Source organism: Typopeltis vanoorti, chromosome 6, assembly GCF_054136105.1.
Source record: "Typopeltis vanoorti isolate ZY-2024b chromosome 6, IOZ_Tvanoo_1.0, whole genome shotgun sequence".
Taxonomy (NCBI): domain Eukaryota; kingdom Metazoa; phylum Arthropoda; class Arachnida; order Uropygi; family Thelyphonidae; genus Typopeltis; species Typopeltis vanoorti.
This window is the reverse complement of record NC_143554.1, coordinates 87303148-87319224: the sequence shown is the minus strand read 5'-3', so window position 1 is coordinate 87319224 and position 16077 is coordinate 87303148. Positions and strand designations below refer to the sequence as shown.

At 36.8% G+C, this 16077-nt stretch overlaps 1 protein-coding gene across 3 annotated transcripts in view; it reads right to left on the bottom strand.

Moving 5' to 3' along the window:
* The window catches only part of fidipidine (coiled-coil domain-containing protein 93), a 203282-nt gene that overhangs the window by 159337 nt on the left and 27868 nt on the right, over positions 1 to 16077 (bottom strand). For all 3 annotated transcript variants that reach the window (XM_090394991.1, XM_090394992.1, XM_090394993.1), the window contains one exon: positions 4149 to 4247. In XM_090394991.1, coding sequence (XP_090251117.1) covers positions 4149 to 4247 — 99 coding nt within the window. The remainder of the gene's footprint in view (positions 1 to 4148; positions 4248 to 16077) is intronic.

Here is a 16077-nt window from a genome sequence, read left to right as displayed (position 1 = left end):
TGGTGATAAGGCTGTGGCTAAAAATTATAAGCCAATCTGCATATCCGGAGTTGTGGTAAAGGTGCTGAAGAGATTGGTGAGAAGTAGGATACAGAAATGGGTTGATAATAACAGCAGTATTCCCTGTGGTTGGCAGCATGGGGTTGTTAAAGGGAGATCATGTTTTACTAACTTATGCATGATAACAGGGTGACAACTGTCTTGAACAAGGAAGATGCATATACAGTGGTATACTAAGATTTTACAAAAGCTTTTGATACTATCACATGATAAGCCGTTAAATAAACTGAAATGCATGGGATTGGTTAACAGACTAGTGAGTTGGATCAGTCACTGGCTGTCAGATAGGTATCAGAAAGTTGTATAAAGCAATGCAGTATCCTGAAAGAGGAAAGTGCAGCAGGGGTTTGGTATTGGGGGTCATTGTTGTTCAGTTTGTATATTAATGATATTGGAATGGCTTGTGATATGCAACTGTTTTCAGTTGCTGCAAAACTAGGGAGAGCAATACAGTCAAGCAGATGTTATGGCCTTACAGAAGGACTTGAATAGAATGCATGAATGGTCAGGTAGGTAGAACTATCAGTTCATGTTGCAAAGTGTGAGGTTTTGAAACTTGATAAGCAATGATGGGCTGCAAAAATAGAGAAAACGTTAAAGGAGGTAGAAGAGATGATAGATCTGAGGGTGGTAGTGGACAAGGATCTGAAATTCAGAAGTTACATAGAAGGAGAGAGAGAGAGAGAGGCATGATTGAGATAATAATAATCGTATGATGATGCATGGGCGTGAGTGCCCTTTACAGGGAGGTATGGCATCTCAGTCCCCCCCAAATTTTATCCAGGCTCCAGAACCAGCATAGCTGACGAATCATACCTATGGCTGGGTCAGTATTCCTGACTGTAATCCGTATGTGTGTGTGTTCACTGGACTGGTTTGCCTGCTTGTGGGATGAAAAACCCCAGATAAACTGGTGAAAAAACCCTGCTGTTCACGCTCAAGACTGGCTAACTTGGCTATGGCTGAGGAAGATCCTTAATCTCCTCACGTCGTCGACAGGAATTGAACCTAGGACACTCCTTCCCCAGGCATATGGTTGCGAAATGCATAGCCACTAGGCTATCCGCATGGACTGAGATATATAATTGATGTTCAATTATATGAATGATTGAGATATATAAGTTAGTAAGGGTTGTTATTATCAGGTTGACATGCAAGTAATTTTTCACAGAATGGGAGGGAGGAGGGGTTGAACATGAGACCATCCCTGGAAACTGTATAAGGAGCGTGAGCAGAAGAGTGAGGAAAAGGTATTTTGTATGGAGAGTGGCTGGTGAGTGGAATGCATTGCCCAAGTGTATTTTTGAATGTAGACACACACACACACACACACACACACACACACACACACACACACACACACACACACACACACACACACTGATTCAGTTTAAGGCATGGTTGGATGAGCTTTGTGTATGTGTGATAGTGTGAACCTCCCACAATGAGTCTCTGACTCTACAGATGTCAGATAATATAATAACGTGAAAATGTGGAAGCAGGAAACTCCTTCCCCAGGCATATGTCAGATAATACAATAATGTGAAATTTAAACAGAGAGGAAGATTTTGACATAAGCTTCGTAGAACCATCTTTACAGAAAATTTTCTTATTTCTGCACGAATGGCAATTTTTCAGTTATTACTGGTAATGAAATTTGGTGCTTTCAGCATAACCCTGAAACAAAATGCCAAATCTTGCAATGAAAAATGTACAAACATCATGACTAAAGATCAAGATAGTGCTTGTTTATTGTTTTCAGTTAAGGGAATAGTTCACTTCAAATTCATTAATAAAGGACAAACAATGAACCAACACTTTTATTTAGTTGTTCATAAGAAGAGACCCAAACTTTGGTTGAATGATAATGCCTTGCACATGATGCAATAGCTGTCCATGAGTTTCTAGCTAAAAAATCAATCACAAAACCAGACCATCTTCCATATTCACCTGGTTTAGTCCCGTTCAACTTTTGGCTGTTCCTAAAACTGAAGAATGCCTTGAAAGGATAGAGACTGACATTTCTGATATGTTATCTGGTGACACTAATAAAAAGCATTCCAGTAACATTTTTGACAATGGTGACATCATCTAAGTGCATTGCTGTACAAGTGAATTACTTAGAAAGTGATAGTAGCCACTAGTCTATACGTAAGCAAACTTAGTTCTTTAGTGTGCATTATGGAAATTTCATCATCACAACTTGTACAGTCGACTCTCACCACAGAAAAAGCACTGTAACAAACTCACTCACTATAAAAGAATTCCCATAAGCAAAATACTATTCCAAACAAAAAATCATAATAGACTCTAAACTAAAACAAACTATTTCTGTGGTCCTTGTGAGTTAGATATAGTAAGAGTCAACTTTATGTGTGTTGTGTGCACACACATATATAACTGGTGATATATATACATTGTTGCATCAACTTTCTACTACTATAACTATTCTTTAGTCTTTGGGTCAGTTCCCCATTAAAATTCCATACGGGTATCACGTGGTACCTCTGAGGGACAATGGAATCTCCTCGAGATCAAGGCAACACCAGAGTATCAGAGCGTCTGAGATCTACCTCTCGTAAAACGCCAAGAAAATTTATATTTCGCTGCGCCGCTTAGCGCTATTAGATTAACAATATTATCAATCAAGAGGTGATCTCAGGACAGTACTTAAATGATACCTAGCAACTTTGTGGACGTGGCCAAACTTTACTTCTTTCTAGTCTCCCGCATAGGTTCATATTATTATTTTATAAGAGGTGCACTGATTCCAGAAATCACAGATAGTCTTAGTTAGATACAAAAGCAAGGTTTATTATATATCAAAAATATGTACATTCAATACTATTAGCTTAATTACCATCTTCAGGGAGTTAATGAAAGTCAGAATAGAGTTAAAATATTACAATACTACAAATATACTTGTAACTGATTATGCTGTAATTCTCTAAAGTAAGAATCTTATTTATACTCTTAAATACCTTAATCATGCATGATTATCACAATGTTTCTATTTATCAGTAGTTCTGTCAAACCACACAAGATAGCATTTATATCTTTTACAATCCCTTTATAAATTAGCAATTCCTTACTATACATATTCGTAACTTCTTATAACATATTAAGGAACTTTATCACAGTGGTAGACAGTAAGATTTAAGACGACCCTCTCTAAACAATAGCAACACGGTCTTAATCAATATTATTAATGTTCCCTTTTCTGCTTTATCAACGTGGCACAAATCTCTCATTCACATTCAGTGAAATACAAATAAAGTCTACTTATCTGCCCTTTGGTTCTGTATCGCGTCAATGGTCTACCGGAATCTGCCTCTCCTTAATGTCCACGTGCTTCAATCTGGCTTTCTATGAACTATCGGGCTTATTTCTTCCGCAGAGATACGACCGCCGAGTTCCACTGCTGCCTTTATCGGAATCCTACGGTATGGAGGCACTGCCACCCTTCACCACCGTGAGACGAACACTAGGGGATCCAGGAACAAAAAGCCTTTTTTCAGGGGTGCATGACCCTTATATTTCCTTCTTTTTTCTTGGCGTTTCTCACATTTCGCGATGTCCAGCCAACACACTCACGTGGTCTTACGTCATGGCGTCCAGCCTTCTCTGCTATCGCACGTGCGCTGACTTCATGCTGTTTGCTTGGGACAAGCCGCTCCCTCGCATCAATGCTCCGTGACCTTTAGACTTCACCCCCCCCATGTTGAATTTGTGCTAACATTCTATATCTATTAATACATGTTACTTTATAAAATTCTGCTAAAGGTTTACACTTTCATTATTGATTTTAACTCATTTGTGAATGGTACTAAATAGACACTTATTTAATTTCTCATAGCAAAATTTGCTTGATATATTTACATAGCAATAATTTTATACTCAGAGGCAATCACCTGTTTTATATCCCTTTTTTGTTTGGAAACGCATGTTAGATTGTGATAAGATAGGAGTTCCTAAAATTCCACTCTATCACAATCCAACAACATATTTATTTATATTAACATGCACATTTATATATATTTGCACAGATTTTTATGTTCATGTATATATATGATATAAAAATGACAAACCTCAGGATGCACATGTGATTTATTAAACTGAGATATAGAATAAGCTCGAATATAATCTCCCATTTCTTGGCGTGTTTCAATAGCTTTCTTAACCAACCACTGGATATACAGCCATGTAAATATAGATATATAAAATGAGTTCCTAATAAATAATTCATATTTACACATTTTATAAACTTCAAATATATGATATATCTATAATGGTCAAATTATCTCTAATAATCTTAAACAAAATTCATATTAATGCAATTTATTACAAGCATCAGTTACTAGAAAAGCATAATAAATAATATAGGAATTTCCAGAAACTCAAATGCTCATTATGAGACCTTTTCTGCTCATTCACTACTTACTGTGAATCTTTAAAATTTGTTACAGATGATGGGCTCACCAATTCTACTAGCAAACTATCAATCTATTCCAGTTTGCTGTTTATCACCCTACCTAACTGCTTTGTTAGGGAAAAAAAGCATTATCTCCCTTGTTTCTGTCTTAGGATAGGACCTTCTGATATTCCACCAGTCAGCCCAATATCAAACTACCTCCAGATATTTCTTTGATATCTGTCAGAATGCCACCCAGCCACTCTTATCCATACCTTCTAATTTTCCATTGCTATCTCCTTCAAATTATACAACTCTCAATGGGATATTCTGTCAAATGTCTTAGAGAATTTCAATATCAGAGCATATTCCATTTCCTTATTCTATCCGCTCATAATTTTATTATAAAAATGAGATCTTTCCATTAAACACCACACTGTCCCTTATATATTATCAACTCCCAATTCATCCATTCCTGAATTCTGACTAAAAGTTTTTCTAAGACCTTAACTATACTGAGATACTAATTGTCCTGTTTGGTGAATTTATTTTGGTAGTACCATCATTGTTAATCAAAATAGAATGGGACTACTCTGCTCTTTTGTTTGGGATAATGCACATGCTACAAGAAACAAGCAAGTCAAAGGCATTACACCAGTATGCCCACACATTCCCTTTACAACATGCTGAAATCTCATTTAACCCTTCTGCCATGTTTGTGTCAAGATTTTCTAGCATCTCTGGCATGTTCTACTTGTGTATCTCAGTTTTCTCATCTGTACTCAAGATGACATTAAGTACCATATTATTTCCACTCATTATTTCCTCCATAGCTGTTACTCTCCTGCCGGTCTTTCTTTTTTAATTGCTAAATAGAACATTAGAATGAATTTCATTTATTCTGGTCAGCTAAGTATTTCTCATAACTGTTTTCCTTAAAATACTTACCACTCCTCCAGGATGTATTTTATGCCACTCATGCAATTACTTGTTCCTACACATCATTTTCTTTTTTGGGAAGCTCTTGCTTAAATAAGATTACTCATATCCATTTACCTCCCACATAATTTAACAATAGGAATGCAATCAAATACCCATCCCCCCCCCCCCCCCCCACACACACTATTTCCTATACACTACCAATTTCTCTATCTTGCAATACCAGACACCATGAAACTGCTGTTTCAAGAAATCTATGTTTATGATTAAACCTTCGAAACAAATCTTCATGAGAATGGCTGCCTCTGGGATCCAAATTCCATGATCATTCTCACCAAATGAAAGCAGGATGCTCATCTCATTTATGGATACATTCTCTCATGCTATAATCAAAATGAAACATCTAATCAGAAAGAATTGTTTTTAATTTTTATGGCTAGAATATTTGAAGTATTGATTCAATATGGAAGTATCCCTTCTAATTAAGATTTCAGATTTGAAAGAACTGCCAGAAATCAGACACTGTATTTTATTACTTATTTTTTAAATGAATAACCAAGAAAAAAAAAATCAATTAAGAAGCTAGCACTGAGAGAGATCAATTCTCAATTAGATTGTCCACTTCTGAATATCATCAAGCAAGTTTAGAGAGTTCTGGTACACTATTCCAAATGTATGAGCAGTATTTCATGTTCCAACATAAAGATATGCACAAGTTCATGTGGAGAGAAGAAATAAAAACCACATTGACTATGATATCTTTATGCTGGTTCAGGATACAGGAGTATACATAGGATTTGAAATTGGAAGTGACTATCACTTAGTTTTAAGTAGAATAACACTGAATATCACATTAAAAAGAATAGTATGTAAAAGTTTTATGAAGAATTAAAGTTGTGCGGATTTTATGGCAAACTGTAGACTCTATTATACAAACATTATTGAAGAAAGAATGAAACAGTTCGAAAACAAAACAACAACCAAACAAACAAGAAACTTCGGAGCCTCAGGGTCAAACTCTGAAAAAAACATTCATTGTTTCAGTTAGGAAGACATGTGAAGTTGTCAATAAGGAAAGAAAAATAAGAACACCATGGTAGACACAAGAAGTTAAAGAAGCAAGCATAACAAAAGTTCTTAACAAATAAGTCAGCAGATGCCATAAAAGAATACAGAGAAAAATGTAAGAGAGCTAAGCTATGTGCGAAATTAGCTAAACAAAAGTCATGGGAAGTACTTTGATAAAATCAATACTTGAAGAAAAAGCCATCCAAAACTTGAAACGTGGAAAGCCAGGCTGGAGTATTTTTGATATCTGACCAGAAATGGTCAAATATGGAGTTATAAAAGTTTAGCAGTGGCTACATTGCATAATTCAGATGGCATTGTCAGAAGGTTAAATTCTAGATGATTGGAGTAGAGTTCTCATAGTTCACATCTATAAAAAAGGAAATAAAGCTGAATTTCATAGTAGCCTGATCACTCTTGAGGATATATATAAAGAAATTCATGATGATAATAAACATTGGCAAATCACTGAAATAACCATAAGGAAGGGCTAATCCAATGAACTATAATGTTCATCAGGTGATTCACCTAGGCATGTTAGGAATACATGGAAGCAGCAAATTATCTTGCACAATTTCTTGCGTTTGTCATGAGTATTTATTTCTATGTCTTATTTATATTTCACTTTGTTTTCAAAGAATTTTCTTTTATTTACTGATGATCAGTATACACCTTTTTTTTTTTTTTTTACATAGTAATATATACATAAATAATTTCAAGTAATCAGAATTATCCTCTCTTTTGCAAATCCTAAAATTCATCACATAATTTTTTTTTTCCTTTTTGTAAGCAGTTATTGTTATCAATAATAGGAATCTATCATGTGATAGTGTTTTATTGGAGATCAATGGATCAGGAATGGATGAATTTTTGCTTACTACGTCTTTTCTTTCTGAAGACTGGAATGAAAATGTTTCTATAGTACATTTAGCATAATTAGAGAGAACTGGAAGGACCCTTCATAATAAAAAAACAGGTTGCCTCTAACAAAGACTATGCTACGTAAATGCAAGAAAACAAATTAAATGTACTGCCAAGTACAGTATATACAACTAAATACATTTGTACTAACATCCTGTACCATTTGTGTGTAGAGGCTTAAGTGCTGTGAGGACATAATGTTGGACGCTTAATGGATTTTTTTACAACACTCAGAAAGGATTAAAAAAGAATTTAATACTTCCTATATTTTGTCCTAATCACTAGGACATCTACAGGGATTACAAAAATAACTAATGTAACATGAACACAAATATCATACAATACTAAGCCCAACCATGTAGGTGACACTAAAGTCCTATCTAGGTGGAGCGCCCTCTAATGGCGGTTGTAGGTGGCCTGGAACGTAAGGTGGGAACTCTGGTGATGAGCATTTCCCAAATCTCTGGAAGCTTAATGCAACCGTATTTATTAAGATTTGGTTGATTTCTAAGAGCTGCTGCTAAGAATAGTCTCTCTTTCTTGAATTTGCTGTGATGGAGCATGGTGGTTTTCTTCCATGATACCCTGGGGGTGGTGTCCAAGACATGGTCAGCCAAGCCTGAATGACCATAGTTGTGTTTACAGATGTAAGACTTGTGTTCCTCTAGGCGGATGGATGCTGATCTGCCTGTCTGTCCAAAGTACGCCAGCTTACAGGAACAGGGTACTTTGTAAACTCCAGGCAGAGAGAGAGAGGAGGGAGTTGATCTTTCGTAGAACAGATAAGGGTAGCAAGTTTGCGGTGGGACTTATATGCTGTGTGTAGGTTGTACTTTTTTAGAATCTTGGCTTTTTTTTGGATGTGCCACGGATGTAGGGTATGGTGATGGCATTTTTAAATTCTTGTTGACGAGAAGGATGGGGAATGGGGGAGGAACTGATTTTTTTTTTGAGACTGTGATCGCTGTAGCCAGTGGAGAGGAAAGTGTTGTGTATGTGGTTAAGCTCAGTAGTGAGGGCAGTTCCACTGGAACAAAGATTGTGGGCTCTCTTGGTAAGAGTTTTCATAATGCCATATTGTTGAGAGGGGTGGTGGTGGGAGAGTTTGTGAATGTATCTGCCTGTGTGTGTGTGGGTTTTCTGTATACAGTGAAGGCAAGTGTATCATTAGGCAGGTGTGTGACTAAGGTGTCTAGGAAGGGTAAACAATTGTTCTTTTCCTTTTCCATAGTAAACTGGATTCTTGGATGTAGGCTATTGAGATGATTGAGGAAGGAGTCTAATGTGTCTGGGCCATGAGGCCAAATAGAGAACACATCATCTACATATCTTAGCCAGAAGGTTTGAGTGGGGCTAAGTCTATGGCTCGTTTTTTCGAAATCTTCCATATAGAAATTGGCAAGGGGGGAGAGAGGGGGGAACCCATGGCGGTTCCCTCTATCTGCTTCTAGATTTTGTTCTTCCAAGAAAAATACCCAGGTTTACTTTGCCAGAGTTAATGGCAAAGGAAAAGAGATCTAAGATGTCAGAAGGAAAAACGATTTCTAAGAGAGAGAGATAAGGTGTCAGTTAAGGGAATATTGGTAAACAAAGAGGAGATATCAAAACTTACCAATATGTCTGCTTTATTCAAGGTTAAATTTTCTATGAGGGCTTTAAAGTGGGTCGAGTTTTTTTATATAGGAAGTGGACCTTCCAGTGAGGGGGGGGGGGGTCAGAGAGTTGGCCAGCTGTTTAGACAGTCTGTAGCAAGGTGCATTGATGGCATCTACTATAGGTCTGAGTGGGGAATTGGGTTTGTGGATTTTTGGTAAACCGTAAATTTTGGGGGGGGGGGGGGAACAGGAGCGGAAAGGTTTAAGTTTTTTCATGATGTTGGGGGGCCAGGAAGATACTTTTTTAAGTAAGATTTTTAATTTCTTAACTTGTGTTTTTGTGGGGTCGTGTTCTAGCGGGATGTAGGTAGCACAATCGCGGAGGATAATATTCATTTTGCAATTGTATTCACTGGTATTAAGAACGACTGTGGCATTACCCTTATCCGCTTTGGTGATGACGATACTTTTTTCTTTCCATAATTTCAGGAGAGCCGTGCGTTGGGCATACGATAAATTACTTTTTGGAGGCGAAGAATGAGCAAGGATGTTGGCTACGTCAAGTCTGATGTTGTTGGCTATCTCCAACAGTAAGTGACCGATCCCACATTCGATGTTAACCATTACATCAAGCACTGGCATTTCCTTCGGAGAGACAGCAAAATTACGTCCGAGGCAAAGGGTGCTGACACCATCGTCGTTGAGTTTTATGGAAGAGAGGTTTACTACTGTTTGGAGCAGTTGAATTTGTGGTTGTGGTTTGTCTTTAACCAGGTTGTTATATTTCTTGACATGTTTATTTTTTGAAATTCTTTCTGTGCAGAAGTTTCCGAAATGCCAGAGAAAATTGACCAAAGTTGGTGTACTTTGGACTGGACAGACAGGCAGATCAGTCTAGAGGAACATAAGTATTACATCTGTAAACACAATTATGGTCATTCAGGCTTGGCTGACCATGTCTTGGACAGCACCTACAGGGTATCATGGAAGAAACCACCATGCTCCATCACAGCAAATTCAAGAAGAGAGACTATTCTTAGAAGCAGCAGCAGCTCTTAGAAATCAACCAAATCTTAATAAATACAGTTGCATTAAGCTTCCAAAGATTTGGGAAACACTCATCACCAGAGATCCCACCTTGCATTCCAGGCCACCTACAACCGCCATTAGAGGGCGCTCCACCTAGATAGGACTTTAGTGTCACCCACGTGGTTGGGCTTAGTATTGTATGATATTTGTGTTCATGTTACATTAGTTATTTTTGTAATCCCCGTAGATGTCCTAGTGACTAGGACGAAATATAGGAAGTATTAAATTCTTTTTTAATCCTTTCTGAGTGTTGTAAAAAATCCATTAAGCCTCCAACATTATATCCTGTACCATATTGAAAGAAGCATAAGATTTCTCCCAACCACCATAGCTAATAAAATACAATTAGAAACCTCTAACATTTTAAACAATACTAAAGCAATAACTAGCGACTTGACCAAAACTGAATTGGCAGCTGTGAAATCTTTAAAAGCAAGTCATGACATAGTAATTACTAGAGCCGATAAAGGCGGTGTCATGGTTATTTTCAACAGAATAACTTACCTGGTAAAAATAGCACCTATCAACCTGTGAACTCAACTAATCAGACTAAACCTATCAATAGCATCTATCAACCTGTGAACCTATAACCCAACTAATCAGACTAAAAAGAAAACAAGAAATCCTGGACTGCAGATGCAGTTAAAAAAAATACTGTACTACACTCATTCTGAGAATTTATGGTTTGCCCAAGGTTCACAAGCAGAACGTACTGCTTCAGCTGAAGGTATCAACAGCACCAATTATCATCTAGTCAAGAAACCAAAGTCAACACTCAAGGAGTTGGTGGAACATTCCCCCTCCTATATTAAAAACACACAACACTTTATAAACAAAATTAAGTATATCACACTTGAAAAAAAGTGATTTATTAGTCAGTTTTCATGTCTCTGTCTCCCTTTGCACATATGTCCCAATTCTTTTACAGGACAAATTCCCCTGCCTGATATCACAGCATTTTTTGCCCATGTACTACATTCTCGCTATTTTGTGTGGCAATATAAATTTTACTTGCAAAAAGAAGGCACAGCCACGGACTCACTGTTATCCATCCCCCACCCTCCCCACAATTGCCAACTTTGATATGGAAGCTTTTGAGTAACGTGCTCTAAATTACTTTAAAACTCAAAGTCTGGGACAAATATTTGATGCTTTTGTTATCAGGTTCATTTAAATAAACAACATAAAAAAATACATACAATTCACAACTGAAATTGGAAGTCAGAATACTTCCTTTTCTAGATACACTTGTCACACATTTTCCTGCTCACTTCTTCCAGTGAGCAGGAACTTAAACATGAATTAAAAGTAATCAGCAATACCCTCCTGAAAAATGGCAAAAATGCTATCAACAAAATTCTTCACTAGACTCCAATTAAAAACAAAAATAAACCAGACTAAAGCAAAATTGTAGCCATTCCATACATTAAAGGGATATCAGATAAAATAAACAGAAAATACAACCTTAATGCCACCTTTAAACCTCTTGCAAAATTAAAAAACTTTATTCAACTCATTAAAGAACCCACTGGCCTACCCTGGAGTATACCATATTCATTATCATCAAATTCCTGACATGTACAGGATATGATAATACTACATGAAAAATTTACATTATTACTAAATTCCTATTTACAATTTTCCTCCAAATCAATCTGCTACCTGTCAAGACCTTTTTTTCACATAATGTCTGATAAGACATCATCAGATCTTATATTTTTGTAGTATTGTATTCTTATATTTTTTACAGTAAAAAGTGTCTTAAAAGGCACTTTTTACTGTATCAATCAACCTATATCTTGGTCTGGGTCTTTTTCTTACTAACCTGGCAGAGAACACTCATTCTGCTAATCTTTCCTCTCCCATTCTGTTTAAGTGACCATACCACCTGAGATTAGCTATGCTAACACATTCCTGGATGCACAATGGCAAATTCTTCCCTAATATCCTCATTTTTAATATGATATTGCCATTGATGCTATCTGTTCACGCTTCTAATCTTTCTCATGACTCTCATATCTGCAGTCTCTAGTCTTTGGTCAAATGTTTTATTTCTAACCCAGCTCTCAGATCCATAGGTTAAAACTGGTTTGAACACTATCATATAGCTAATTTAGTGTTTTGACTAATTTCTCTCTTATTCCATATAAATTTATTTAGTTGACTTCCTACCATACCAGCTTTGTTGACTTTGTTGTCTTATTTCCAACTGAAATTGGAAGTCAGAATACTTCCTTTTCTAGATACACTTGTCACACATTTTCCTGTGATGCTTTTGTTATTTCAAATAATTTACCATCTTCACTAAAAATCATGCCTGAGTAGCTGAAATGTTTTACTTGTTCTATAGGTTCTCCATTCACAATGAAGTTGATATTTTCAATGCTTCTGCCTATTTTCATTGTTGTCTTGTTATTGCTGACCCTCATACCATATCTATTACAACAGTTATTCAATTTGGTCAGGGAATCTTGTTAGTTAGGAATCTTGTAAATTGTAGCAGATTTATTTAGAAGTATAACATCATCTGCATAAAGCAAAGAGCCAAGATTAACATCTCCAATTCTGATATCAAGTTTAATACCGCTTTCCTTCATAATGTGATTCTTCTCAACCATTTCTGAAATATCCTGGCATAAATCTTACCAGGAATACTCAGTAGAGAAATACCTCTGTAATTCTCACATTCACTTCTATTTCCCTTTTTATATATGGGTACTATATGAGAGCTCTAGGTCCAATCATCTGGAATTCGTCCCTCTTTCCAGGGCCTTCTGAACTATGCAGTGAGACTGTAAGATATAGCTCCATATGTGAGCATTTCTGGTCGAATATCATCTACTTCAGCTGACTTTCCACATTTCAGGCTTTTGATGGCTTTTTCTACTTCAAGTATGGATATATATTCCTGATTGCATGTCTGGGCAATGTTTTTTACCACTGTGCTGTCACTGATTGTTTCATTTAGCAATTTTTGAAGTAATTACTCTATTTCAAGAGTATCTGTTTTTCTCCGCTTTTCATGTCACCTTTATCATCTCTAATTCCTTTTACAGCACTCTTCCCTCCATTTCTGAGCTTCTTCAACAACTTCCAGAATATCTTGCCACCTTCTTCATATTTATTTTTTATGTTCTTACCAAAGTCTTCCCATGACTTTTGTTTAGCTAGTTTTACACAGTGTTCAGCTTTCTGACATTTGTCTCTGCATTCTCTAAGAGCACAAGCTGACTTATCTGCAGGAACTTTTGATATGCTTTCTTCTTTTCCTTCACTGCCTCTTTAACTTCTTGTGTCCACCAAATAAGTCAGCTTGTCAGGTTGTCCGCAAGGATTTTTCTATCCTTGCAGACAACCTCACCACATGCCTCTCTGGCTAAATCAGTCAATGTTTTCTTCAGGGCTTGCCACTGAATCTCCAAGGTTTGGTTTCTATTCTCAAACTCTTTCAGTTTTTCTTGAATAATGTTTCTGTATTTTAGTCTGCAGTTCACATCTGAGAGTTACTCAACTTTTATTCACTTTAAAAACTTTCTTACATGTTCTTCTTTTCAATATGAAATTCAATTTTATCCTGTTCAAGACTAAATTGTGATCACTTCCAATTTCAAATCCTCTGTATACTCTAGTATCCTGCACCAGGGAGAAAACATCAATTTTTATGTTGGAACATTGTGTTAGTAATAACCAGTCCATGTCCTGAGCAGAAATCCAACAGGTATTTGCCATTATTATTAGCTTTACTCTTTTCTCCAAATTTTCCCAAAATATTTTTGTATGTCTGACAATCGTTTCCTACTCTGCTATTTAGATCCCCGACAAGGACCAACGTTTCGTTTTTCATTGTGTCAGTTGCTTTCTCTAAATCCTCAAAAAATTCCTCCACTTCCACCTTAGTAGAATCTTCTGCGGGACCATAAGCAAAAATAAGTCTCATTGTCCAGTTCCCCATTCTGATATTTGCCCACATCACTCTACTTGAGACTGCCTGCCATTCAAGAAGATTAGCCTCGTATTTTGTGTTGAATACTATGGCTACTCCTTTTCCTTGATTGTAATTTCCTGAATATAACATTTTGTATTTATTGCTCAGAAAGATCTCACCAATTTGTCTCTTTCGTTTCAGTCACCCCTATTATGTCGATCTGGTACTTATCAAAGGAATTGTGAGAACTGACCAGGGCTTCTGATGTCCAGTCCTCACCTTCTCGTGGTGCACCGTGTTAGGTATCTACCTGGATACTGAACAAACAAGGATGGGCTGGTAAACAAGGGGAGGGGGCTTGTTTAACTGGATGACACCCCAGCTGCCATGCAATTCTGTCATGTTGTACCATCATTTTACATTGTGGTTTAAGTATATAAGAATACAATTTGGTTGGCTAAATCCCAAATTGAACAAACAAGGATGGGCTGGCAATTAGTTTCTAACGAACTGTATTAGATGCCTAACATGGTGCACCACGAGAAGGTGAGGACTGGACATCAGAAGCCCTGGTCAGTTCTCACAGTTCCTTTAAAGGGTGTGTGAAGGTCTCCTCTCGGTTATAAAGCTTTGACCCTTAAGCACCTCATATTCATTGCACCTATAATTTGCCCTATACAGGTGAAACAGGACATACAATTCCTATCAAATAAAAAAAGGAACATAAATGGCAGATTAAATTTAATAACTACATTAAATCTGTACTTTAGAAATGATTATGCCCTGAATACTCTACACAGAACTGATTGGAAAGGCATCTGTTCTTTACATCATGCCAAAACATGGTATGAGCACAAATTAAAATAGGCTTGTGAAATTCTTATCAACCACCCTAATCTTAACAATAATGGTGATCTAAAAAAAAAAAAAAAAAACCCAAGAATATAGATTGCACATTTCCTACCCACATAGTAGTAATCTGGAATCTTAGCTTTAATATAATGAACACTTAAAATTATTGATTAGGCCACTAATTTTGCTGTATTAAAAAGTATTAATATGTATTTGATCTCTCATGATGTTATAAATAGGATATAATAACTCTGATGTAGTTCCCCCCCCCCACTAGCGATCAGACCAGTAGAATAATAGAGAGCAAAAGGAAAGGGTGAAAGAAATGATTGTTGTGGCAGGTACAAATGATTTCAAAGGAGATAAAATGGAAATGATAGAAGACCTGAATGAATTGTTTGAGGTAGCAAAAGAAAAGAGTGAGAGAGTTAGAATGATTAGTCTTTTGCCACGGTATGACAGTGAAATGTTTAAAAGGAGGGCTATAATTGCAAATGACTTTATGCGTGGGTTGTGTATGACGAGTGGTGTGGAATTTGTGGATGTGTGGAGTGAGTTTGATGGGCGAAAGGATCTATATAAGATGGATGGCTTGCATTTGAATGGTTACGGTGTAAGAAGACTTGAGAAAGTGTTGCTGAATGTAGTGGATGTGCAAATTCAAAATAGAGAAAAGAGCACATTTGAGGCCATTTGGTGTGAGATTGTGGCTAGCAGAACTAAATATACAATTGGGTGCTGCTATATACCAGGTGATGGAAAAGATGGTGGTGACAGTATGCACAAGCAAATAGAAGAAATGGGTGGAAGGAGGGTGATTATTATGGGAGATTTCAACTATGGTCGCATTGATTGGAGTGAGGAGAGGACACACGGGAGGAAGGAACTGGATTTTATGCGGTTATTAAGGGATAACTATCTGCGATAGCATGTAATGGAAAATACTAGGGGTCAGAGAGTGCTTGACCTAGTAATTACATCTGAGGATTTGGCTGTAACAAATATGACCACATTGCCACCAATCGGTGAGAGTGATCATAGGGTCTTAACTTGGGAGGTGGCTAAAGGTGTAGAATTTTCAATTAAGACAGGGTACATGTGGAATTATTGGGCTGGAAAGTATGACAAGCTTAGGAGTTTGATTGGTTCAGTGCCATGGCATGTACAACTGCAAGGACTAGAAGTTGATAGTGCATGGGAGGTAGTTAAGAAGTGCT